General features: G+C 46.2%; 1 protein-coding gene across 4 annotated transcripts in view; it reads left to right on the plus strand.

Annotated features, from left to right (window-relative positions):
• Nucleotides 1–26,675, plus strand: part of GARNL3 (GTPase activating Rap/RanGAP domain like 3) — a 149,728-nt gene that overhangs the window by 85,846 nt on the left and 37,207 nt on the right. For 3 of the 4 annotated variants that reach the window (XM_042914066.1, XM_042914068.1, XM_042914067.1), the window contains exons 7-15: nt 2,974–3,038; nt 5,866–5,929; nt 8,971–8,997; nt 16,457–16,532; nt 17,204–17,302; nt 18,809–18,912; nt 23,228–23,336; nt 25,259–25,304; nt 26,157–26,263. In XM_042914066.1, coding sequence (XP_042770000.1) covers nt 2,974–3,038; nt 5,866–5,929; nt 8,971–8,997; nt 16,457–16,532; nt 17,204–17,302; nt 18,809–18,912; nt 23,228–23,336; nt 25,259–25,304; nt 26,157–26,263 — 697 coding nt within the window. Of the gene's footprint in view, nt 1–2,973; nt 3,039–4,638; nt 4,868–5,865; nt 5,930–8,970; nt 8,998–16,456; nt 16,533–17,203; nt 17,303–18,808; nt 18,913–23,227; nt 23,337–25,258; nt 25,305–26,156; nt 26,264–26,675 lie in introns of those variants that run through there. The other variant, XM_042914069.1, reaches the window with a different exon arrangement.

Below are 26,675 nucleotides of genomic sequence, written 5' to 3' on the forward strand. Positions count from 1 at the left end.
TCCAGAGCCTCTAGTCTGGACCCTGGGTTGTTGCCAGGGCAGGGCAAGTGCTTGCTAGCATCTCCGAGTGGCGGTGCTGAAGGAAAGTGAGGGACTGAGAAACCAGAGCAGAGCCTGGCAAAATGGGTCAGTTGTGAAGCCCCTCTGAGCCCCAAACTAGTGCCGGAGGCTGCAGGAGATGCACAGAAGCACGTGCCTCTGCACCCCCTCTCCCCTTCCACGAGCCCACATTTTGTTCTCAAACAGAGCTGAGACCATCCTGTTGATCTCCGCTGTATTTCTTCTAAACACAAAGAAAAGGCTTAAAAAAACAACTCATACTTACCGTACAGATTTCATCTGTACGAGACAATGCAGCTAGTAAAAAGAAGAGACTCCAAGTCCACTTACTCAGGGATGACCACCGCAACACCCTTCTAGACACCTGTTCACACACACCTGCCACCTACAGGGGGTGACGTCCAACGCGCACTTTCGTATCCTTGCAGCGATCGCTTGGTGTTGCCTGTACGTGTACTCGACGCTGAGTGTATGTCTGTTGGTCCCACCGGAACACAGAGAACCAGAAGGTGTTTTTTGTGGGAAACCACTGTGGAAAGCTACAACAGGGAGAAGATGAGGGAGGAAGAGCTTTTACCAGTTTGTGGTGAAGAAAAATACAAACCCACCATCCCATGAGCCCGGGCTTCCGCATCCACGTAGGCAGCTTATGCAGGTGCTACAGTCAGCCAGGCAGGGGCTGGATCCTCTCCTCTTCCATACGTTCCCCCCTCAGGCTGCCCTGGACTTCTCTTTAAAGCTGCATTTTGGTGAGAAGGAAAAGTAGCTAAGGTAGGGGAGGAGCAAGAAGGTCAGACTCAAGACCCTCTTCTAGAAGGGTTGGCATCCTGTACAGGTGACCGCAGTGTGAGGTAGGCCGGGGCTGGCCACAAAAGCAAGGCCACCAAAATAACTCAGATTTCAGTGGGTGGGTTATGTGGAATTTGAAAATGCCTATTCCCATCATAATACTCGTCTGTATCCGAAATCTCCTAAAATCTCTGTAACATAAACTGCATTGCTCGATTGAGAACCCGTGAGAAGGGCTTTGCCTCATGCAACTTCTGATGGTTAGCTGGAAAGACACACTCCTCCCCAGCCCTGGTTCTCTGGGGTCATGGGTGTGAATGTTGAGTTTACTGAAAAAGGTCACGGGCTCGACAAGGTTGAGGAAGTCCATCCCGACGCCAGTGTTCAGGCCTTGGACTGATGAGTTTGGCAGGTACGTCTCGAAACACAAGGAAAATCCTATTTCCTTCCTTGCCTGTTTCCTACAAGAAATGCTCTTACCCTTTGTGCTGCCAATTTTATTAGTCAAAGTTAGAAAGAAAGTTTTATGTGTGTACTACATCGTATTCCCTTTTGCCAAATGTGTAGTGTAAATCCTTTGTGGATTACAAATCTGTATCGTATCTTTTTTGAAAATTATTATTTTTTAAAAATATGGGCACCTGGGTGGTTCAGTCGATTTAAGCATCTGACTCTTGATTTCGACTCAGGTCATTATCTTGTGGTTCCATGGGTTCGGGGCCTGCACTGGGCTCTGTGCTGACAGTGTGGAGCCTGTTTGCAATTCTGTCTCCCTGTCTCTCTGCCTCTCCTCTGTGCGCTCGCTCGCTCTCTCTCTCTCTCTCAAAAATAAACTTTTTTTTGTTCTTTAAAATAATAAATAAACAAAATGTTTATCTTTGAGAGAGTGCAAGTAGGGGAGGGGCAGAGAGACGGGAAGACAGAGGATCCAAAGCGGGTTCAGTGCTGATAGCAGTGAACCCGATGTGGGGCTCAAACTTGTGAACCATGAGATCATGACCTGAGCTGAAGTCAGATGCTCAACCACCTGAGACACTCAGGCACCACTCTTTTTTGGGAGATTATAAAGTGAGCGGCCTTCATCTATTCTGGGTGGTTTGGACGTGGGACTGAACCATTCAGGCAACCTTTCATTCGTTCGCTTTCACGCAAAAAATATTTATTGAGTGCATTCGAGCAGTTAGTCACAGCGGGTATCATTTAGAGAGGAAGAAACAGAGTTTAAATAGTAAACACAGAGGGGTGCCTGGCTGGCCTGGAGGGTAGAGCACACAACTCTTTGATCTCAGAGTCCTGAGTTCAAGCCCCACGTTGAGCATGGTGCCTACTTTAAAAAACACATAGTTAGCAACGTGAATGGAACTGGAGAGTGTTATGCTGAGTGAAATAAGTCATACAGAGGAAGACAGATACCATATGTTTTCACTCTTATGTGGATCCTGAGAAACTTAACAGAAACCCATGGGGGAGGGGAAGGAAAAAAAAAGAAAAAGAGGTTAGCGTGGGAGAGAGCCAAAGCATAAGAGACTCTTAAAAACTGAGAACAAACTGAGGGCTGATGGGGGTGGGAGGGAGGGGAGGGTGGGTGATGGGCATTGAGGAGGGCACCTGTTGGGATGAGCACTGGGTGTTGTATGGAAACCAATATGACAATAAATTTCATATGAAAAAATAATAAAATAAAAAATACATAGTAAACACAGAAAAATATAGAAGTGCATATTATGAAACCCTCTCTGAAAGATTCGAGCGATTTCTAGTTCCAAAAGCCTTTGACTTGGAGGTATTACATTCAGGTCCCATTGACACGTGGACACTGTTTTCTTCTCATTGTCTTGGAGGCTGATCTGACTCTTGGCTCGGAGACTAGACCCCCTTCTCATCTCAGTCACGTGGCTCATCTGAGCCCCACACTAACACACCCATCAGTCCGTATGTTGAAGAGTAATGCTTAACTCCGCACGTGTCGGGCTAGGGGGATGGTGGAAGACGTTGTCAAGCCTGAGCAAGCTCTTCTCCACCACAGAATGTGTTTATTCATATATTCTTTTAAATGGCCAGGTGAGGCTCTTTCAGAGATGGAAATCGCCAAATCCTCCCTGATCTGGTGTTTTGACTTTCCAGGGTACCCAGAAAATATGCCTTCCGTACAGTCCCACAAAAACTCTCTCTGTGAAGTCCATCTTAAGGTGAGTACTCATGAATAGAAACCCAACACCAGGAGCCTTTATAAGTATTCTGCTCCTGCGATCATCTGATGTTACTTTTCTACTTTCTGGAGCCTTGACCACATAGCAGACATTGTGCCAAGCATCTGACTTGCATTACCTCCTGCATGTCAGCGTCTTCACAGCAAGTCCGTAGGATGGGTGCTGCGATCCTCCCCACTGTGCGGCGGAAGGAATGGAAGCTCAGAGAAAGCCAAGATCACACAGCGAGTGTGTGGTGAAAATTGAGCTCCCCTCTTACGCATCTCCAAACTGCCTGCGTGGCTGCCTTCTTTTTTTCTTGCATGCGTGCAGATACTTTGGTTTCATAAACAAAATCAAGAAATATTTTTCCTCTCATTTTCCTGCTTTGAAACAGAAACTCATATGTCAGCAAATGCTTCTCAGGGAAGAATGTCCTTATTCTTTGCAAAGAGACCGTTAAATGAATGGAACATCCAGCTGCTCTGTGCTCGGCTGGGGCTCTGCCCCCACCTCTCCACCCCGCCTCGTGTCACCCCTCCCCCCCCCCATACCGGATGGCAGACACCCCTAGGAATGCCACCACTCAGGTGCTACCTGTTGCCCTGTCACCATCCGAGAGGTTACGAGAGGTTACATTGTAGGTTACATTGTAGTAACGGTAGCTTCTTAGGCACAGCGCTAAATGCTCTACAGACATTCTCTTAGAAAGTCTTTAAATTTTTAATGTTTATTTATTTTTGAAAGAGAGAGTGTGAGCTGGGGAGGAGCAGAGAGAGAATGGAGACACAGAACGCGAAGCAGGCTCCAGGCTCTGAGCTCTCAGCACAAAGCCCAACGCAGGGCTCGAACTCAAACTGTGAGATCATGACCTGAGCCAAAGTCTGACGCTTAACCGACTGAGCCACCCAGGCACCCCTCTTAGAAAGTCTTTAGACCACCTCCACAGAGTAGATCTGTTATCACCTACACTCCACCAAGGAAGGATCACAGCTTCCGAGAAGTGAAGGGATTGGACAAAGATCTCACAGCTGGTAAACCACAGAGCTGGGATTTAAACCCAGGTCCCGTTATTCCCAGGCTTGGGCCTTTAGCCACTAAAGCCCGTGTTATGTGAATATAAATGCTTATCCCAGGGTCCTGTGGTTTACTCTCTGTTCATCGGCAGCTAGGTGGTGGGAAGAGATCGTGTTCTCAGTGTCCCAGCCACAATGCACACTTGCCAGAAACATCTCTTAATTGAAGGGACAGTCTTGACTCCGTTAGTTAGGGACCGCATCTGATGAAGTGCACTGAGTTCAGAAGTAAAAATGTTCATATCTCATTTTCAAGCTTGATTTGCTCTTCAAATCGCAGGCCTTCTCCTTTCTGCTCTAGGCTTTCTGACTTTTCTCCTGAGCAGTCTGAAGCCTGAGCTATGAAAGCATCAGTGGAGAGGTTAACATTTTTATCAAGCACAGAAATACCTTGCTGCGTCTAAGGAGCTATAAATCTTAACCGGCTTTGAGAGGAACACTTAGAATTACACTGGCTTCCGATTTCTGTGACTTTTTTTTACTCCAGCTTCTTTATATTTAAGGACAAGTTTCATTTAGTCATGACCTCATTTAGTCCTGTGAGTAGGGCCTCTGCTTCTCAGCCCACCGCTCTGTAGCCAGAGCACAGAGGAAACATTTCAGCTAGGAAACACTTTTTTTTTTTAAAGACGTGGAAGAACAAAACGTCTCCAGTTGCTGCCGATAGAAGAAAAGACTTTATCTTTATTTGTTACCACCATGAACTTGAAAACTTTTTAAAAGGAAATGAAACCGTGAATACTGTGGAGTCAGGTAAGTCTGGGTTCAGATCTTGGCTCTGCTCCTTACTAGCTTTGTCATCCTAGTTCCATTTCCTCACCTTTAAAATGGGGATAGAAGAGTACTCGCTTCGTAGAGACAAAATTAGGTCATCCACGTAAAGCATTTAGCGGGGTGCCCGGCATATAGTAAGTACTCCATAAAGATCAGCTGTTATTATGTTTGCCTTTCACTTACAAATACGGGACTCCTAGATGAAAGGGGCCTCGGGGGTTGGGGAGTTCAACTCCCTGTTTTATTTAATTAATTAATTAATTAATTAAATGTTTATTTTTGAGAGTGACAGAGACAGAATGCGAGTGGGTTAGGGGCAGAGAGAGAGGGAGACACAGACTCCGAAGCAGGCTCCAGGCTCTGAGCTGTCAGCACAGAGCCTGACACGGGGCTCAAACTCACAAGCTGTGAGATCATGACCGGAGCCGAAGTCAGACGCTCGACCGACTGAGCCACCCAGGCGCCCCTCAACTCCCTGTTTTAACGTCTGGAGGAACTTAGGCCCAAGGAGGTTGGCATTGCTTTTCAAAGTAAAACATGAAAGAACGAGCTTGTTAAAGGGGGCCTTTTTGCCCTGAGTGGCAGAAGAATGGCCAGAGGAAGAAAGAAATGCCCAGTGGGCTTCATTACATTTCATTTTATCATTAATTGCTACGGAAATGTCAATGAATCGCTTTTTTAATAAATACAAGTAAGAATCTTGAAGGTTAGGTTGCCCAAAATATGCTCCTGATTGCTCCCCTCCTCTCTTACTAGATGAGTGTCACTAAGGGGCAGTTCTATAAGGAAAGTACAGTGCCATGTTTGGTTACCCTCATGCATTCATTCATTGAGCACCCTGTGTGATCATTGATTTCCTGTGTGCCAGGCCCTCAAGGGAGTCCAGCTGTGATTTTCTAGGAGCTAGTACGTAGTTTCTCTGAAGCCCTGTGACTTGCGCCACCACTCTACGGCTCATTCTCTCCGTTCTATTTCAGTGCCATGAATCTGGACAAATTTGAGAAAGGCCCCAGAGAAATTTTTCATCCCGAGATCCAAAAGGTAACACAAGTTTTTTGCTTCATAATGGTGTATGTTTGATCACAATGTTAGATTAGAACAGACAGATCATCAGTGATTCTTGGCCTAGGATACGAGCATAAGCAGAATCACCTATGAGGCTTTGAAAAATAATCATAAAGAACCTCGCAGCTGAGATTCTGATTTGTCAAGTGGGGGTGGGAATCTGCATTTTTCACAAGTCCCACGAATTATTCTGAGGCATAGCCACAACTGAGAACCGCTGAACTAATATGGTCCTTGATCCATGAACCAAAAGGGTGTATGTTCAGAAGGACCTTACTGGGTTAAAAGCCAGTCTTTTTACTGAGTGATGTAGAATGTATGGAACGTGAGATTTTTTTTAAGTAGCAAAACACAAAATGTGTTTATTGAGCTCTAACTCCAATAGAACACCATAGACGATAGAAGGTATCCAGAATCCATCCTGTTTTCTCAAGACTTACTGTTAAGGGAAAGCAATCTACCTTGGGAGAAAAAATTTCAGACTCATAATCTAGTAAAGGACCATCAGAAAAATGTCAGCCAAACTTCTGTCTTGTCTCAATTAATTTAGCTTTGAAATTCTCCCCTTGAAACTTAGGAATGCAGCCATCACATAGTGCCGGCTGTGTGTCAAAGCTGAGCTTAAAGGGACTGTGTACACCAAGGCCGGTGACAGGGAAGAGGCTGGAGAGTCAGGCTGGAATCCTAGCTAGGAGGCAGTGGAGAGCCTGTGGAATCTTTAAGTAGAGAAACATCGTGCTTAGTCCTCTTTTCAGGGAAATAATTCAGATGTTATGGGGAGGAGAGAGGGGAGCGTGAGTAGTCTTTGCTTGCATACCTTCAAAATAGTTAGCTTTTAAAATAAACTTATTGGGGGCACCTGGGTGGCTCAGTTGGTCAAGTGTCCAACTTTGGCTCAGGTCACGATCTCACAGTTCATGGGTCTAAGTCCTATGTCGGACTCTGTGCTGACACCTCAGAGCCTGGACCTTGCTTCAGATTCTGTGTCTTCTTCTCTCTCTACCCCTCCCCTGCTCATGCTCTCTCTCTGTCTCTCAAAAACACATAAAAGTTTTAAAAAAAATTTTAATTAAAAAATAAATAAAATAAACATTGGCTGTCAGCTTACCCCAAATACATAAAGTTGTGAATTCCCCATATCTTCTGTTTTAATTTTTAAGACAGTATTTGTACACTAACTCAACTCCAGAAGGAACTGAGGCCAAAATGGGTGTATTCGGTTAAACTTGAAGCAACTTAAAGCTATGCAGTGCTTAAAACTAATTCTTTATATCAGATTTTCAAACAACTGGGAATTATTAATATGCTACCATCAATGTGCCTTTATTCTTTCATCTGTACAGGCTATCATACTCTTTTTTTTTTTTTTTAAGGTAAGGGATTTTTTTAATATTTTATTTATAATTAAAAATTTTTTTAACATTTATTTATTTTTGAGAGAGAGAGAGTACAAGCAGGGAAGGGGGAGAGAGAGAGGGAGACGTGGAATCTATAGCAGGCTCCAGGCTCTGAGCTGTCAGCACAGAGCCCGACGCGGGGCTCGAACTCACAGACCGCGAGATCATGACCTGCGCCAAAGTCATATGCTTATTAACTGACTAAGCCACCCAGGCGCCCCTTTTTTAGAATTTTTTTAAATATTTATTTGTGAGAGACAGCATGAGCAGGGGAGGGGCAGAGAGAGAGGGGGAGAGAGAGAGAATCCCAAGCAAGCTCTGCACTTGTCCAACACAGGGCTCGATCTCATGAACCACGAGATCATGACCTAAACCAAAATCAAGAGTCAGATGTTCAACCAACTGAGCCACCCAGGTACATTTGAGTCAGATGTTCAACTGACTGAGCTACCCAGGTACCCCTAACGTTTATTTATTTTGAGAGAGGAGAGAGAGAGAGAGAGAGAAGAAGAAGAAGAAGAAGAAGAAAGAGAGGCAGCGCATGCATGGGAGGGGGGCAGAGAGAGAGAGGGAGAGGATCCCAAGCAGGCTCCACCCTGTCAGCACAGCACTCACTCTGACCTGGGGCTCGATCCCATGGTTCATGAGATCATGACCTGAGCCAAAACCAAGAGTCAGACACTCAACCAACTGAGCCATCCGGGCGCCCCCAGGTTATCAATATTCTTAATCCTTTCCTTCTTGGAGCCTGGATAGGACCCCCAGACACAGGGCCCCAAATCCACGGAGCCCATGGGATGCTTCTATCGGCACCTTGCCACTGAGCAGATATCCTCAACAGACTTCATCTCTGCTCAGTCATCCCTGTCTGACTTCCCCCTTCCAACAAAATCAAAGAGGACAAGATAACAAAATACGGAAGCCTTCTGCCTATTTATATCATAACTCTGTGCCTGTTTTTCACCAAACAAAAGACACCTTCAGCTTCCCCGACATCTGCGTTTTGACTTTCTTTCCCTTAACAGGGGGCCACCCACGCACCCTCCTCCACTCCGGGTGTGTGAGTGTGCACCTGTGTGTGCCCCTCGGTAGTGGTGGTTTCACAGCTGCCACCGTCTCCTGTAGATGTACCTGAAGAAGCCTTGACCAACAGGCATTAGGGAGAAGAGAAGGAAAGCGGTCTTGGATCCAAAAAGTAAACCAAAAACAAACCGATCGCATTATGAAAAAGGCATCTTTCCACCAAGCAGGAAGGTGGCTGATGCTATTTAAAAATGTTACTCGCCTTTTTCTGGCTGCTATACTATATAGTTACATTTATCTTGGCTAAAATCTTCTAGAAGCCATGTGTGATAAGCTAGCTTTAAATAGATGGAGAAACCCGGGTGTCTGTGTGTTTCTTCCCACTGCGACACAGTCTTTTGTTCCCAGATAGCTGTGCTATCGTGTGACTTTCCTAGATGGCCAGGTATTTTACAGAAATCTGCACAACTAAATTTGAATTTTTTAAGCACTTCTAGGTGAGGAAATGCTGTAAACTGAAGCTTGGCTTTCACAGGAAGTCAAAATAAAATCGTTACTGTGAAGCGTGGACCTAACTTTCAAATTTTTGTTTGACAGGACTTGCTGGTTCTTGAAGAACAAGAGGTAAGTAATTTTATGAGAAATTTGTTCCTGCTGTGTTCTGCCTCACCCTTCACCATGACCATGACCTTTTCTTTCAGTCAAACCTCTCTACGTGGATTTGCTCGGTGAGCAGATTATTAGCATGGAAAGACTTTCCTGACATTTTTTTCCAAGGTACATTTCAGAATTTCCTGTGCAGCCAGCCATAAAGACATGAAAGGAAGCTACTTAAATCCGCTCGGAAATATTCAAATTTTACCCTTGTAATCAGGGCGAGTAATGAGGTTTTAATTTTCATGAAGTCAAAGGGTGTTAGTGCTTGACTAACACACTTAATTTACCGACATCATATTTATTCGCACATTTCCATTCCCTGTTGCCCCACTTTTAAAATTTTTTTTAATGTTTATTTATTTTTGAGACGGAGACAGAGCATGAACGAGGGAGGGTCAGAGAGACAGGGAGACACAGAGTCCGAAGCAGGCTCCAGGCTCTGAGCTGTCGGCACAGAGCCCGACGCAGGGCTCGAACTCACAGACTGTGAGATCATGACCTGAGCTGAAGTCGGACGCTTAACTGACTGAGCCACCCAGGTGCCTGTTGCCCCACTTTTAAAAAAAATGTCCTGGGGTTTCTAAGTACATCACTAACATAGGGATGTAATCAAAACGTTGTCAATAGGCAACTGAGGGGGCGCCTGGGTGGCGCAGTCGGTTAAGCGTCCGACTTCAACCAGGTCACGATCTCGCGGTCCGTGAGTTCGAGCCCCGCGTCAGGCTCTGGGCTGATGGCTCGGAGCCTGGAGCCTGTTTCCGATTCTGTGTCTCCCTCTCTCTCTGCCCCTCCCCCGTTCATGCTCTGTCTCTCTCTGTCCCAAAAATAAATAAAAAACGTTGAAAAAAAAAATTTAAAAAAAAAAAAAAAAAAAAAAAAATAGGCAACTGAGTAGTTCAATTGTAATTTTTGCGTACCGTGCCTGTCAGTAAATGACCGTAGCATTCGGCCAGTTGCTCAGGCCACACTTGGAAAAGCCCTTAACACCTCTCTTTCCCTCTCACCCCAAATCTAATCCTTCAGCACATCCTATGATGATTTCTTCAACATATATCCCAAATTTGAACATTTCTCAAATTTTCCACCACGATGCTCTCATCCCTTGAACCACCCCCACCTGCACTGTGCAGAACCTCCGGCTTTCAGCTTCCACTCTCTTCTCTTTCTCGTCTGGCATCATCCAAATGGTCCTTTTAAACGTCAAGCCAGGTCATCCCTACGTTGCAGGGTCTCATGGCTTTCCATCCCTCTCCAAGTAAAGCCCCGAGTCCTCCCCGGCCTCCTGGGGCCTGCCTGACCCAGCCCTGCTACTTCTCTGGGCCTCTCCACACTAACCACGTGTACTTGCTTACTCCTCATCTGCCCTGGGAGAGCCCACCCCCTAGGATGCCCCTCCCCAGATGTCCTCAGGGCCACACCCTTTCCTTGATTAGAGTCTCTGCTTGGAGAGGCTGTCCTTGCTCACCCTCTAAAATAGCACACCCTGCCTCTTACCCTCTGCCCTACAAGCTGCTCTGTGTTTCTTCTGGACACTCCTATTTTCATTTGCACTCTTTGTACCACTAGAATGTAAGCAGCATGAGAGCTGGGTGGAACTTAATCAATTTGTTCACTGTCTTATCCCCAGATCCTAGAGCAGTGGAGAGAGGGCACAGAGTAAATATCTGTTGTTTGAATAAGTAGATTATGTATTGATTAAATGAATTGTGAGAAACAATGATGCCATTGAGAAGAATGAGGTAGGGGCGTCTGGGTGGCTCAACCATCTGGGCTGGTTGAGCGTCCAACTCTTGATTTCAGCTCAGGTCATGATCCCGGGGTTGTGGGATCTCATGAGCCCCATGTCGGGCTTGGCACTGAGCACAGAGCCTATTTGAAGTTCCCTCTCTCCCTCTCTCTCTCTCCCTCTCTCTCTCTCTCTCTCCCTCCCTCCCTCCCTCCCTCCCTCCCTCTATTCCTCTCTCTCTCCCTCCCTCTATCCCTTTCCCCCACACTTGATCTCTCTCTCTCGAATTAAAAAAGAAAAGAATGAGGTAGATCTTTATTTCCTGGCCTGGAAAGTTTTCCATGATATAATGTTTACTGAGGGGAAAAGAAAGCAATTCACAGGGCAATTCTTGTTTATTTTTTAAGTTTATTTATTTTGAGAGAGCACACCAATGGGTGAGGGTCAGAGAGAGAGAAGGAGAGAGAGAGAATTCCAAGCAGGGCTCCACGCTGTCAGCACAGAGCCCAATGTGGGGTTCAAACTCCCGAACTGTGAGATATGACCTAAACTGAAATCAAGACCGACTGAGCCACCCAGGCACCCCAATTCCAGTTGTTTTTATAAGCAAAGATTTATATGTGTATTCATTCATTTGCTCATTCATTGATTCAACAAATATTTACTGAGCTCCTCCTGTGTGTGTACCCTGTACTATTTGAGGCACTGGGGATACATCGGCAAGCAAGACAAGGCCCCTTCATGGAGCTTACGATCTGGTGGGATAAGACAAAGTGCCCAAGTAAGCAGACATAAACGTGGCAATGTGGCTAGCCCTGAGGGCTGTGGGGAAAAGAAAACAAAGTGGGCGGTGCAGGAAGGAGCAGGTTTTTTATGTTGAACAGCGTAGGTTTCTCTGAGCCAGTGACATCTCAGGGGATTCCTGTGAACACGTCGATGTACGTGCAAAGTCGCTGAGATAACGCGGCCCAGGTTGTTGTAACTCCCAGGAGGACTTTGTGCAGGACGGTGGGGGTGTAGGATGGGCTGCTGCAGAGCACCAGCACACAGACGCCCACATTTTTATCTGTATGTTATCCACGTACAAGTCATGCCTGTGGCTGCAGTTGGTAGAAGGCAAGGAATGAAAGTAATAGACATTTCTGGCAAACATTCAAAAATTACAGAAATGCACAAAACTCGAAAGTACCGCCTAAAATCAGAGAGAAAACTGGTATTGGCATAGTATCCCATTTTGGTATATATGTTTGTTGTATTTTACCTAAAATTAGGATTACGCCGCGTAGAGTTTTCATGTCTCAGAACTATTCTGTTCGTGAATCCAGAGGTATTTATTTGGCACCTACAGAGTACCTGCACATGCCTGTTCTGACAAAGTGCAGAAATGTATAAATGGAAAATGAGAAAGCTCCCCACCTTCACTTCCACGCCCTCCCCTCCCCACCCCTCCCCACCCCATCCCCAGCCCCGTACAACCCCTGTGAACTGGTTTGGAGTTTATCTTCTTACACTTCTTTTTTTGGACCTCCTGTGTTTTGGAAAAGTAAATAGCTGATCTCTTTCTTTCTCAATTTCATTTCTTTACTACGAGAATATTGCTCAAAGCAATAAGAGCAAGCACTCATCACAGTGTATTCCAAGAGGCCTGAGCCATGGTCACCCTTCAGAGAGGATGTGGCCAAGGCCCTTCTGTTTAATCCTGCCGCCTTCTCGGCCCGGGAGCATTTATCCTAATTCCACCCAGTTACAGTGGTAAACTATCTGAAACCCGAGTTTTGTCCGTCCCCTGAGAGGCACCCCAGGAGAGGCATGGCTCCCCAGGCCGCAACACGTATGGAGACAGTATGAGAAGTGTAGGAACACGTGAATCATAAAAATGCCAAGGTAGCGCCTAACCCGGAGTAACAAGGAACCAGGGGTATCTGGTTTCAAATCAGGCCATCATTTCTCAGCGCTTCTCGAATTATTGGAACTTCAGTTTCCCCACATACTTCACTTCCTTCAAAAGAAATATGATTCCTAGCTCATTATTAATTCCCAAGGATATGACTGCACCTTAGCTGATAGTCACGTTGACTTTTGTCTCAGAACATTTAGAACTTAAAAATCCAAAGTCCCTAAGGGTGCGTGGGTGGCTCAGTCGGTTTAAGCGTCTGACTCTGGATTTCAGCTCAGGTTCGTGGGTTCAAGCCCCACGTCTGGCTCTGTGCTGACAGCATGGAGCCTGCTTGGGATCCTCCCTCTCTCTCTCTCTCTCTCTCTCTCTCTCTCTCTCTCTCTCTCTCCCTCCCTCCCTCCCTCTCCCTCTCCCCCCCCTTCCCTCCCCCTCTCCCCATGTCTCTGCTCCTCCTCCACTCTTGCTCACTCTCTCTGTCAAAATAAATAAACTTTAAAAAAAGCGCCCCATACAAGTAGGAATTGAAAAATGATTCTATCTCTATGATGAGTGTCTGAGCAGGACTTAAATCCTGAGAAAACCAGTTTGCACAGATTTCCCCACACCAGTCACCTCCCTCCTGGGGCCCAGATCTGGTGTTAGAACCTTGAGACCTCTGTGCCATCCCCCAAGATCTAGTGCTGAGAGATCAGCTTCATGATGTCAGCTTAAATAGTTTGCTCACATGTGATCTGTGGTGGTCGGGTAGTGCCACGTCAAACCATCCCCTCCCCAAAACCATCTCTTCCAAAAATATAATCCACTCTATTCAGTGAAGCCTTGACTTCTGGAGATAGGTGGTAACTCTGAGTTAATCGTCACCATCATTTGGGAAGCCCTAGAAACAAAATTAGCTGGAGACCCTGTAGGTAAATTCCAGGTATTTTAACAAGGCCTTGCCACACTGGTCTTTCTGGAGTCCCCACCTGAAGCGGGAGGATTCCTCAGCCAGGGCGCTGGCAGCAGGATGCCAGTCACAGAGCCATAAAAACTCCTTCAAGCTTTGGCCGGTGATCGGGTGGCGGGAGGCCCCCTTTCTACTTGTGGCTCAGCACTTCTGTCAACCCAGCACTGCCCGGAGAAGACCACACCACGGGGCTGGGGAGAGTGCTGGGTCAAAAGTCTGGAGACCCGACTTCTGGCTCCTATCTCACCGTCCGCTTAGTGCCTGCCTTGGGTGAGGCTGGCCTTCCCTGGTCTCCACTCGTCCTGTCTGTAAGAGGAAAGCGTGGACTCCATGGGCCGTAGGGTCCCTTCTGGTTCTAAGAGGCGGCCGGTTCCCGGCTCACGACTCTAGCCATCGACCCAGCCTTTCTGCTCTTGGCTCGCCAGCAGTCAGCTTGGCTGGACCCGATCCTGTGCCACGTGCCAGTCTGCTAGCTTGTTCTCTAGTCCAGTGGTTCTCACAGTGGGGTTCCTGGACCAGCAGAACCAGCATCACCTAGGAACTTGTCAGAAATACAGACTCTTGGGCCCTACCCCAGAAGTGATGAATTGGAAATGTCAGGAGTGGAGCCAAGCAGTCTATTTTAGCAAGTCTGCAAGTGATTCTGACACCTGGTCAAGTCTGAGAGCCACTGCCTTAGTCTCAACACTGTTATCCTAAGAGATACTATTATAGGCAGACTACTATAGACACTATTTATTTATTTATTTATTTAATTTATTTGTATTTTGAGAAAGAGCGCACATGTGCATGAACAAAGGAACAGAGGAAGAGGGAGAGAGAGAATCCCAAGCAGGCTCCTTGCCCAGCCCAGAGCCCAGTGCTGGGCTCCATCTCACAATAGTGAAATCATGGCTTGAGCCAAAATCAAGAGTCAGAAGCTTAATCAGCAGAGCCACCCAAGCACCCCATGTAGGTGCTTTTTTTTTTTTTTTTTAACATTTATTCATTTTTGAAAGGCAGAGACAGAGCGTGAATGGGGGAGGGGCAGAGAGAGAGGGAGACACAGAAACAGAAGCAGGCTCCAGGCTCCGAGCTATCAGCACAGAGCCCGACGCGGGGCTCGAACTCACGGACTGCAAATGACCTGAGCCGAAGTCGGCCACTTAACCGACTGAGCCTAGGTGCTTTTTAAGGGATCTCTGAGAATGGAGGGTGTGCCCTCCAAGCAGTCTTAGAGACACGTGACTGCTGTCATCATTTCCAAAACAGAGAAAGAAAAGTTAGCAAGTTTAGAATCCTCAAGTAGGAAGAGACCCCAGACAAAAATTGTAAGAAATTACCGAAAACAAGATTGTGAAGAAGAGGTAATCATTTGGAGGCAGCTTGTGAAAAACAAGTTGTATGTGACCAGTTTTGTGTCTTTGCTCCTTTATTATGCACACGGTTATGCCATGAATATTTATTAATCGTCTCCAGTATACCCAGCACCGTGATGGGCACTGGAGATTCGGTAGAAAGGAAGACGTGTATGATCTATCCTTCAAAGACTAGTGGTAGAAACAGACACAAATGCACATTTAATAAAAGAATTACTGAGTATGAATAGTGCTAAGAAAATAAACAAGATGCTATGGCCGGCAGTGACTTTATACCGAAAAGTCAAGGAAGACCTCTCTGGACACGGGCATATGAGCCAAGACCTGCATGATGGGAAAGAGCAGGCCGTAGAAGGGGCTGTGGAAGAGTTCCAGGTGAGGGCTCAGCCTGGGCGCATTCTCTTTCACGCTCTGTATAGAAAACCACACTCACTGATGGATGTGCATCTGTCTGTTAGGTGTGTTGAGGGCAGAAAGATGCTTAGAAGCACAGCATTGGGCCATTGGATTTTTAGTCTTAATTCTCCCAGACCCAGCTGTCCTGAATCCTGGCATTCTGCCTTACCCGCCCACCCCAGCCCCTGCCACCAACCTGTGATCCACTGGCCAATGCTTTAAACACCTTTGTTCCTAGCCCACCCTTTAATTGACCACCTAGAATTCCCCCATCTAGTGGTGCATCACAGAGCCTCGCAAAAGTTGATCCTCTTCCAACCTTAGATTTCATTTTTGTTATGAAATACTTCAGATATACAAAAAAAGGGTAGAGAATAATATTATGAAGACCTGTAAACCCATTATCCAGCTTAAGGAAGAAAATATGAAAAGTACCATTGATCTACCTGATCTCATTCCCCACTCTTCCTGTAGAACCTATCTTGTATTTGGTATTTATTATTCCCACAGAATCTGATTTTAATCCATTGTTTAGAGTTCAGGGTAGCAGATTGAACATTTGTACTAGCGACTTCTTGATATCCCCACCCCAACACACACATCTGTTTTGTGACTTCTTGAAGTTAATTATCGTGAGGAATTCGGGGAAACCAGCTTTTAGAATAAGTTGCCTACAGTTTCCATTTCTGTTCCTAACAGTCCACAATATATCAGCCTAAGATTGTTGTATTCAGTTTTGAATTACGCCGAGCTCTCCTGTGTTAACTGATCAGAACATGGCACCGGTCCTGTGAGCTCCTGCTGGCAATTTGAGTGCTGTTTTGCTGCAGAATAGACCTGGCATCTAGCAGAAGCCATTAGTAATGAAATTACAAATGAATTAACTCACATAAAAAAAAAAGTCTCAACTGTAAGCCATAAAAACCTATAGAAATAAATGATTTTGTTAATACTAGTCAAAATTGAGATGGAGGAGAGAAAGTAATCCTCAGATATCCATCTTGGTCATTGAAGTTTTCCTAAGTGATGAACAACACATATCCTAACTGTATATGTTTTCATGATAAAATTACATTCAACGCCTTTTGTTGTCTTATTGTAAGGGCTCTGTGAATTTCAAGTTTGGGGTTCTATTTGCCAAAGACGGGCAGCTCACTGATGACGAGATGTTCAGCAATGGTAAGTGTCCCCTCCTTTGTGCTCACTGAAACCCTTGTTGACAGTTTTGACAATCCAAACTGGGCGTACCTGTTGAGTTGGAGTCTTTCAGTTGTTTCACGAAATTTTAGGGTAAAATTTCAGGGTAAACTTTGTAGGGCAGCTGCTGTCCAGTTTCATCCAATTTGGCAAATATTTGTCGGTCACCAAATTTGGACCGGCCACCGGCACCAGAGATGGAGTCTGTCTGGAAAAGTACATGGGATTGGAAGAATTTGGCTTTACATCATAATCTCAGTAGCAGAGGAAGATTTTTCTCTGATATTTATGGTTGGGAGAATTATCAAATGTGCCATTTTCCTGTTATTGTAACCTGCACTCTTCTTGTTACATACCTATTCATTATTAATAGAAGTAGCAATGGTGTTTACGTTTTGCAACACTAAAGCCTTGTGATCCCAGTCTGGCAGCGGGAAGGTTGGTCAGTCTGATTCTGTGGTTTTCCTTTCCTTGGAATCCCGTGAATTGTGGAAGTTCCTTTGCGGTCTCCGGGAAGGAAGTGTGGCCTCTCCGCTCAGTCTGCTGCCCAGGTCTCCACGGCCTCATTAACGTTCCAGTGATTTCAGGGCATCGTTAGAAAATGACGACCTTGCACATTCTGTACTTTATTCACACTTTACCTCTTCCTGCAGAAATCGGAAGTGACGCTTTTCAAAAATTTTTACATCTTCTGGGTGACAAAATCACCCTAAAGGGCTGGACAGGCTACCGCGGCGGTCTGGACACCAAAAGTAAGCTCACCTCCTGATCTCTTCTGCTGCCATTTGTATAACTTCTCTAGTAGTCGGCCTGACCTGTATTTGGATTTAGTCCCAAGGTGGGGAAGGGATGGACAGGAAAGGATGAGAAGGAATTTGAGCTTCATACCCAGTCGGACACAGGGTGGCTGGACACATCTGGGGCCTCCATTGAGTCTGGCAAGTCCAAGTCCACCCTCAAACAGCCCCTACGTGTGGCAGGCCACGGTCCGTGAATACTTACTGTCGAGAGCCTCTGTGTACCAGGGCTATGTGAGGCTCCAGGGATGTAGCAATGGATACACCAACATGGTCCCTACCTTTCTAGGAGCCGATAGTCCAGTGGATAGCACAGACCCTAAACAGATAATTACCAAATACCTTAGCACTAAGTGCCTGGAGGAACAAAGAAGAAAAAGTGCAGAGTGCCGTGGGGCATTTTCCCTAATCTGGGGGATGAGAGAAGGCTTCCCTGAGGGAAGGATGAGAGGGAGTAATTTGAGTCTTGAAGGGAGAAGAGAATTCTAGGCAAGAGAACATTTGTGAAGTCGCTGAGTGAGGAAAGAGCCTGATGTGTTCTAGAAACTAAGAGACCATCTTCACGGCAAAGGGACTGGAGAAGAGGAGGGGGCGATCCCGCGGGGAGTTTGAGATCACATAAAAAATTTCGGATTTTATTGTAAATGGAGTTGCATGTCATGAAAGGGTTTTAAGTAGAGGCGTGGTGGGGTCTGATTGCACCCTCCAGCCAAACTTGCTGGCCGCGGAGTGGGGAATGACCCGGCAGGGTGCATGGGCACACCGTGAACCTGACCGCCCGTAGGTTCGCTACCCCCATTGCCAATACTCAGCCTCTCCGTTACGGTCACAGCCACCATCCCCTTGTTTTACAAGTCTGTAAAAACAGACTTGCTCTTACACACTTGCTGTGGCCTGGTACCCTGCAAGTATAATCTTGAAAACATCCCTAGAAGGTAGTTACTCTTTTTATCCCGATTTTCAAATTAGGAAACTGAGGCTTCGAGAAAATTAAGGTGACTTGTTAAAAGGAACATAACTGAGAACTCGAACCCAGGTCTGCTTAACTCCAAAGCCAGTGGTTGCAGCCACTCTGCCATCTGCCCGTGAGAGTACTTGCTTTGTTTTATGGACGTCATAATTATGTGTACGTCATCTCGTGTTAATTTTGTCCTGTACACGAGCAGTAACTGGAAGGCAAGAGATTGCAGCACCTTCTCCTTTTAAAGCCCAGACGTCTATGTGAATCAGACAGCAAGCGAGCTTAGAGCGGGGAGGGGGAGGGCTCTCCACGTGGGCAGGAGCCTTGTATTAGCCGGACAGTGAGCCATGCTGTGGCTTCCGCTCAGGTGGATAACCCAGAATGATCTTTGGGAGTGTACTAACTGTGTGCTTTAGTCCCCCAGCCTGCAAATAAAGACTATTTCCTTAGGGTGTCAGAATGCTCTGTGTCTACTAAATGCTCACGTTTATGTCTTACAGATGATACCACAGGGATACATTCAGTTTATACTGTCTACCAAGGGCATGAGATCATGTTTCATGTTTCCACCATGTTGCCATATTCCAAAGAGAACAAACAGCAGGTATGTGCGAACACAGGCTCTTTGAGAACACACAGACCATCACATAGTGACCTAAATGTGGAGAAAGCGTCGCTATGATTTCATAGAACAAGAAACCGTATGTGCTAATATATGAACTGAACTTCAGGCACCAGTGTAGGGACGTTTCTAGTCTGTGTATTTGAACTTTCCACAAGCCTTGGGAAGCACTGTTCTCACCGATGCTATCCCCTCAGATAAGGGATCAGAGATAATCGTGCACACACGTGTCTCTGTGTGAACGTGTATGTGTATTTGCATGCGTGAGTGTGGTTTTCCAGACTCGTGAGAAACTGTTTTACGTAGATGTCGCCTTTGCTCTGAGACTTCTCTCCGTGTGTCCGGTATCTCATCAGAGACTACCCAGGACATAAAGCAAGTGAATCCTGAGTGCCGGCTGGCAAGCACTTCCCAGGGCCTTGCAGGAAGTTAACGCCAAGTATCTGCATGAGCTGTGCCGTATTGCGGGGGGAAATCTACCTGACGCACCCCAGAGACTGGCCGTTTCCAGAAGATTTTCCAGTTTGTGGGAATTTCGATAGAACAAAGATGCATGCTGCTGGTTTTTGAAGGATTTGGAGGGCATTCTGTTTAACTTTTTATTAGATCTTTATCCCTTTTTGATGCGTTGAAGGCATCCGTATGAATAAATATCACAAACGTGGATGGACAGTTGGTCAGCAAAGATTTGCAAGAAATAGGAACCTGGAGAGGGGAGGTGATGGGCTCAGAGGCTTTTGTTTCTAAGCACATGTAATTCTTAGTTCAGTAAGACCTCATCATGGGGGAAAGACACAAAACAAACCAGTGGGCTAAAATGTGGCGTTCCATAGTGTGCCTGGGTGGCTCGGACGGTGAAGCATCCGACTTCGGCTCAGGTCATGATCTCAGAATTTGTTGAGTTTGATCCCTGGGTCAGGCTCTGTGCCAACAGCTCAGAGCCTGGAGCCTGCTTCAGAGTGTGTGTCTCCCTCTCTGCCCCTCCCCCACTCATACTCTGTCTCTCTCTCTCAAAAATAAACAAAACATTAAAGAAATTATTTTTCAAATAAATAAAACGTGATGTTCCAGTCGTGAGATATAAAGGTGCTTCGGGGACGTGGCAGGGAGGGATAGGAAGAGCCAGTTCTGTCAGATGGTTTGGGGCCTGGAGTAACGAGCTGGTGGGTTTATCCTGCAGGCACCGGAGACCCACTGGAGGTCTTAAGCTCATTCTGGTTTTAGAAGGCTCACTCTGGGAGAGGGCAGGTGGGAACAGGAAGTGCCTTGGCCCAGCACGACTGCTTAGTGGCTGAGGTCACTTTCTGCAAGGCATCTTCCTTTGCAGGGTCGAGGGCACCTTTATTATCGCAGGAGCTGAAGCTCTTAGGATCTTAGGATCATGCGCTGAGGAGGGACTGAGCTGGCCTTCCCAGTCATTATGAATTACAATGACCTCCTACAGCTCAACGATAATATCACAGAACTTCCCCTGAAATGTTTTACAATCTTCCTCCTCCCTGCACTCTGACCTTTTCAGCCCTGCACAATCACCAAATTGCCCATATCTTGTGACAGGTAGGGGCATTAGCCACAGAGACAGGAGCAAAGAGTGTGACATTTCAACCTTTGCCCAACTCTGAAGACGTGAACCTTATCTCTTCGAGGGGCTGTCAGTATATTAAGGCGTGACCACCCTCACCAGCAGCTCTGTAATGTCCCCAGGTGGACCCGGTACTCTCAACATCGTGGTTGTCTCTGTGGTAGCACTTGGGACCTCCACTTGCCAAGCATCAGTAGGTAGGAGGCAAAACAAAACTCAAATTCGTGTCTATTACCAGGAAGATCAGACAGGTGGGAAGAGAGACAAAGAAACACAGGACACGAGTGAACCTTAACAGTGCCCAATCATGGCAGAGCAGAGAAAAACCACTAGCTGTGAGCTTCTCTCTGTATCTTGGGGGCCTAAGGTAACAGACAATAAGACAGAGGCCAGCCTGGCTCATAAAATCTTGCTGCTTCTGGACCTCCCAACATCTAGAACATGAGGGGAACGGTCTGAGCCATATCCCAAATCTGACATAAAGAAGCCACCCCTCGCACAGTTTGTAGGTTCTGGTATTCCTGTGACTTCTAGGTCTCCTCCTCTGTCACTGAACCAAACCTGAACTGGGGGGTGACGGAGAGGGAGGTATTGATATTTGCCTCTGTGGGGCCTCACCTTTCTCCTCACTCCCTGTGATGTCCCGCACCACTGACATCTCCTGGTCTCCCAACTCCAGGCCCTGAGGGCGACTTCTAGAACTGGATGAAAGCACAGCCCCGCAAGCAGACCATCTGGGCCCAGTCCTAGCCCTGCTAAGAACTAGCTGCGTGATCTTGGGCACGTGATGAGCCCTGCCTGGCCCGGGGTGCGGTTCTTGGCCCTCTTGCCGCCACCTCCTACTCTCATTCACTCCGTGGATGATCTCCCCTGGTCTCAGGGCTCTAGATAGCTTTTATACGCTGACCCCCAAATTTACGTCTCCATCCGGAAGTCCAGACTCAGGTGCAGCCTTCTTGACACCCTCTGGGGCTAGATGCCTCAAGCCCAACGTGTCCAAAATTGCACCCCGAGTCTCCTGCAGCCTCTCCTTTCTCAGTGGAATTGCTGGGTCGTGTGGTAATCCTGTGGTTAAGTGTTTGGGGGACCAGCATACCGTTCTCCACAGCAGTTGCCCCATTCTGGATTCCCAGCAGCAGTGCGTGAGAGCTCGACTTTCTCCGCATCCTCGACAGCACTTTCATTTCCAGGTGTTTTATGTTTTCTTCAGCTTTGTTTTGTTTTGCTATAGCTAGCCTAATGGGTGTGAAGTGGCAGCCCATCGTGGTTTTGATCGGTGACGTGGAGCATCTTCTCATGTGTGATCACGTCTCCTTGGGAGAAATGTTTATTCAACTCCGGTTGCCCACTTTTTAATCAAGTTATTTGATTTGTCGTTGTTGAGTTGTAGGAGTTCTGTAGATTCTGGATATAACCCCTTATCAGGTACATGATTTGTAAATTTTTTTTTAAGTTTATTGATTTTGAAAGAGCGCGTGTGAGCAGGACAGGGGCAGAGAGAGAGGGGGAAAGAGAGAGAATCTCAAGCAGGCTCCTCACTGTCAGCACGGAGCCCGACACGGGGCTCAAACCCACAAAGCGTGAGACTGAAATCAAGAGTCAAACACTCAACCGACTGAGCCACCCAGGTGCCCCTGTAAATATTTTCTCCCATTCTGTGTGCTGCTGCCTTTCACGTGTGTCACTGGTGTCCTTTCTTGGGCCAGAACTTTAAATCTTGATGCAGTCCATTTTATCTCAGTTCCCCTTTTGTTGGGTGTGCTTTTGGTGCCACAGCCAAGAGATGATTGCCAAAAATAATGACTTTTGTAGTTGAACTGAAATTATTAGGACATCCCTAAACCTTCATTTCCTCATTTGCAAAACTGGGGTAATATCTAGTAAGAATCAGAAAAGAATCCTGTTCTCCAGGAGCTTATACTTCAGAATAGGGGACACACCAGGGATCCACGGAGAACAGTGAATCCTTCTGTTTGGCCGATTAAGCAAAGGTCTAGGACGGGGTTGGCAAACGATGGCACATGGGCCAAACTTCACATACTGCCTGTTTTGTTAAATTGTTACTGGAACACAGCCATGCCTACCCGTTTATGGATCGTCTATAGCTGCCTTTGTACTATGACAGCAGAGCTCATGGGTGCAAACAGACAATATGATCTACAAAGCTGAAACTATTTATTGTCTGGCCCTTTACAGAAAAAAATTGCTGACGACAGGTCTAGGAGATCAATTTTGAAAGGTCAGCTGAGGTCAGATTACATAAGGCCATTGTCCTCCCCAAGTACATCTTTCAGAAGTAGCTAAGGCATTGATAAACATGCACATGTTTGAGCCCCTTCCCCAGGAAATTCTCCTGCAATGCCTCTTGTCTGGGGGCCTTGAATGCCAGGCTAAGAGGATGAAGTAGGAACAAAGGTGGACACAATCACGACAGCAAAATGGGAGAGAATGGAGGCAAGGAGGCTAGTTCGGAAGCTTCTGCAGAAGGGGAGGCAAGAAGAAAGGCAGGTCTGCATTGGGGGAGGAGCTGAGGAGATGGTTAGGAGAGCCTGGAGCCTGGGCTGGTAGAAGAACACAGGAGGCAGGAAGTCAAACACGATGGAAGTTTGGGGCTCTGTGACCGTTGTGGTTTCCATACTGTGTTAGTTTTTTAACCCTGTGAATCTGCCACATTTGAGTCACCTCCTCAGCGGTGTTACTTATGCTTTCATCCAGGTGGAGAGGAAGCGCCATATTGGAAATGACATCGTCACCATCGTGTTCCAGGAGGGAGAGGAACCTTCTCCTGCCTTTAAGCCTTCCATGATCCGCTCCCACTTTACACGTATCCTGGGCCTTTGTAAACAAGTTTAGTGAGCTGTTGGTCAACCTCAAGGGTCTAAAGTGACCCTCAAAACAAATGTTACCATTGACTTGCTTGTCGTAGTTGTTTTGCGTCGCTAGATTTTTAGAGCCACTGTTCTGGATTTTTCCCTCAGGGTTATTTGGCTCTCATCTTTTCTCCATCCATTGGAGTAGTGGATAGACTCATCCTCAGAGAATTCTTGGCTTCTGGAATATCGTTTCTTTCCTCAAGTGGTCTATGAAATAAGGGAAACTTCTTAACCATCCATCAGTAATAAATGGACTAGAAGAATTATGGGTAGTGAACCCTCTGAGAAATTTGTGGTAGTCAAATAAAAATTTGAATTGAATTGAAGTTATTAGAATTCAGTTAAATTTAGTTAAATAAAAATTCACAAATTAAAATAGCCAAAATAGTGTTTCTTTCTTGATTCTAAAGCCTGGTGATAACTACTGTATTACCACCTCTTAAAATTAGAGAAATGATGGAATGAATCATATTTCTATTCACTTTTCCCTCTGCTTCCTCAAATCCCTGCTTAGCTCCTATTGCTGGCAAAGTCCTGCTGAAGTTCTCTGTAATGTCCAAGCTCAGCTCATTCAGACAGGCATAGGACATGAGTTTGGCCAGCCCAATAGATATCGTCGTGGCCCTGTTGCTTTGGGTCACAGGCCATGACAGCCCAAGACCCAAATGTGGTGCCTCCACAGGTTGTACGTGGTAAATAAAGGTAAATAAAGGGCAGCTAATAGACATTTTCCGAATAAATTCTGCTCTAATTATTCATGTTCCCTGAAGACTCCGGTAAAAATGTTGGGAGACAGGACCACTGTGACTCATCGTATCTGGAAGTAGATTTCTCTGTGTGTTTTGACTTGTTCATTGTCACCTAATACAGCCTATATGTTTTTAGAAGTGGGAAATGGCCAGATTTCTTCCAGGAGGGCAGGGAAGAAAACATTTATGCACTTGCACTTCAACAATAATTGTTTTTGCTCCCACCCCTGCTCATTAAGTGACCTCTCACTCCATTCACTGGGATTTAGGGCCACCACTTCCCCTTTCCCGAAGCAGTTCTTCTAGAACGGAAGTTTTCTCCAGGTGGGGAGAGGGGGGTGGCTCTTTAAGTGACCGAGAGGCAGTCATGATGTTTAGAATCCCCTTTGTTGTTAAGTTTTAGATTTGGGGCTTGACACATTTGTTTCCAGAAAGCGGCCAGCAGATAGTTAATGGAGCCTCTTTCCTCTGAGTCCAGCAATGGAAACAGCTGGAGGGACTGATGGCCTTTTAGCATCAGTCCCTCCAGCTGTTGATGGCCTTTTAGCTGAGGAAAGTGTGGGGGAGGAGCTGCCAGGGGAGGAGGAGGAATAGGAGAAAGAAAGCAAAGCTGGACGAGGTATGGGACCGGTTTAGACTCGGCGCACCTGTCACAACAGAGTAGCTTCTACGTTGGTTTGTTTTGGTTTGTTTTGTCTACCAAAGCCAGAAGGAGAGAGAGAGAAGGTGTGCAGTGGAAGCACTTGATTTGCTTTTATTTACAAAATGGGTGACGGGAAATGTGTGTCTAATTTCATACGGGGACGTGGTTCGTATTTCCAAGCCAACAAATTGCTCTTTTGGCTTTTTTTGGCTGCTTAGTGGCGTAATAGCTACATTTGTGTTGCTTTTCTGACAGATGGAGAGACAAAGCTCTTTCCCCCAAAGGATGAGCACACAGAGGTTGAACTTCTGCCTTCCTGGGCTGTCTCCTTTAAAATAGTCAAGGCTCCATCTCAGCCTAAGAGGGACAGATGCCCTGAGCACAGAAGTGCGGATCTGGGATGATTCTGCACGAGGGATTTCAAGGCACAAGCCGTTGACTATGAGCGTTGGGGTCGTTATTTCCTTAACCATCACCACAGATATTTTTGCCTTAGTGAGGTATGATCAACAAAATGACAATTACAGGTAGGTGATGACTTTCTCTCAGTCGCTTGTTCTAATTCTCACATTTACTTGTTAATTTGGCATTCATTCGATGACTTCTACACATATTTGCTGATTGATTTGGTGCAAATGTCCTCACCTACGAGAACTCCCTTCGGGACCATCATTTCTTTGGGGAAGGCTTGTTCCATATAGTGTTGCTCTGTGCCGTCGGCCCAAGGGTGAGGGTTAGTTTGGAATTTTATTGTACTCTAAAATGGGCACAAATTTGGTATGTCTGATCTTGACCAGAGGACCCCCTTTCCTGGGCTACATCCTGGCCTATTGATCCCTCTGTTCTCAAAAATTAATCTATTAAAAAGGTATCATGATGTTGTGAAACGAGCATAAACCTTGAGCCAAATAGATGTGGGTTGGAATCCCAGCTCTGTCACTATTCACTTTGTGGTTTTGAAAAAAGTGTTTATCTTCTCAGAGTCTCAGTCCCCATCTGTAGGACAGATTGAAGGTAATGCTACTCCCTGGGCAGCTTGATGAGAATCAGTCAATACGATGTCTTAAAATACCAAGTATGCTGCCTGGTATGCGGTGGGTGCTCAATGGTGGCCTTTGCTATATTATTCCTGGCATCCTTGACCTTGCCCACAGCTTGGTAGGTTGGACCATGAAGGAATCAGGAAGGCCTGGCCTCTGCCCTAAAGCCCATGGGAGAACCACACGGTGGCCGAGGCTCTGGCAGCCCAGAGAAGGCATGCCTCCCGGGGAATGAATATTCTTAACATATCACGTAGGCAACTGTACAAAAATGTAAGGTCCAGATATTTGGTGATCTTTGAAGAAAAACCTAGTAATTCTGAAATGTTCTCTATGTAGGCTGAAAATATTTTCAGAAGAAAGTGTACCACTCTTTGGCCCCCCCTTGCCATCCCCACCGGTGTTTACAGACCACCAGGAATTCAGGGACTTTTTGCTAGTGAAATGTAAGTCTCTATTTTGAAATTTTTTTGCAACTTGTTCTACATTAGGATACATTCCTTCAGATTCTCCAAGGATGCTGTATAAGAAAATACCATTATTTAAGCATGGATCCCATTCCACGTTCTGTTAATTCTTCATGTGAAACATTCAATTTTCTGGTAGCGATACGTAGATCTTCTCCTGTGTCCTACTCTATATCTACCGTCTTGCTCACCTGCCTTGAAGTTTATCTGTACTCACCCACGCACAATACCAGGGAGCCTCAAGTTTGCATTTCTGCCCAGGATTCTGATATGGCCATTTCTCTGGCCGAATCTCCAGCTACATGTGTATCTGTGTCTTTGTTGGAGAGTGGGAAGCAGGTGAGGCAGAGTGGTTATGTGGGTATGTACTTAGGGAAAGGGGAGTTGTTAG

Source organism: Panthera leo, chromosome D4 (assembly GCF_018350215.1).
Source record: "Panthera leo isolate Ple1 chromosome D4, P.leo_Ple1_pat1.1, whole genome shotgun sequence".
NCBI classification, from domain to species: Eukaryota; Metazoa; Chordata; class Mammalia; order Carnivora; family Felidae; genus Panthera; species Panthera leo.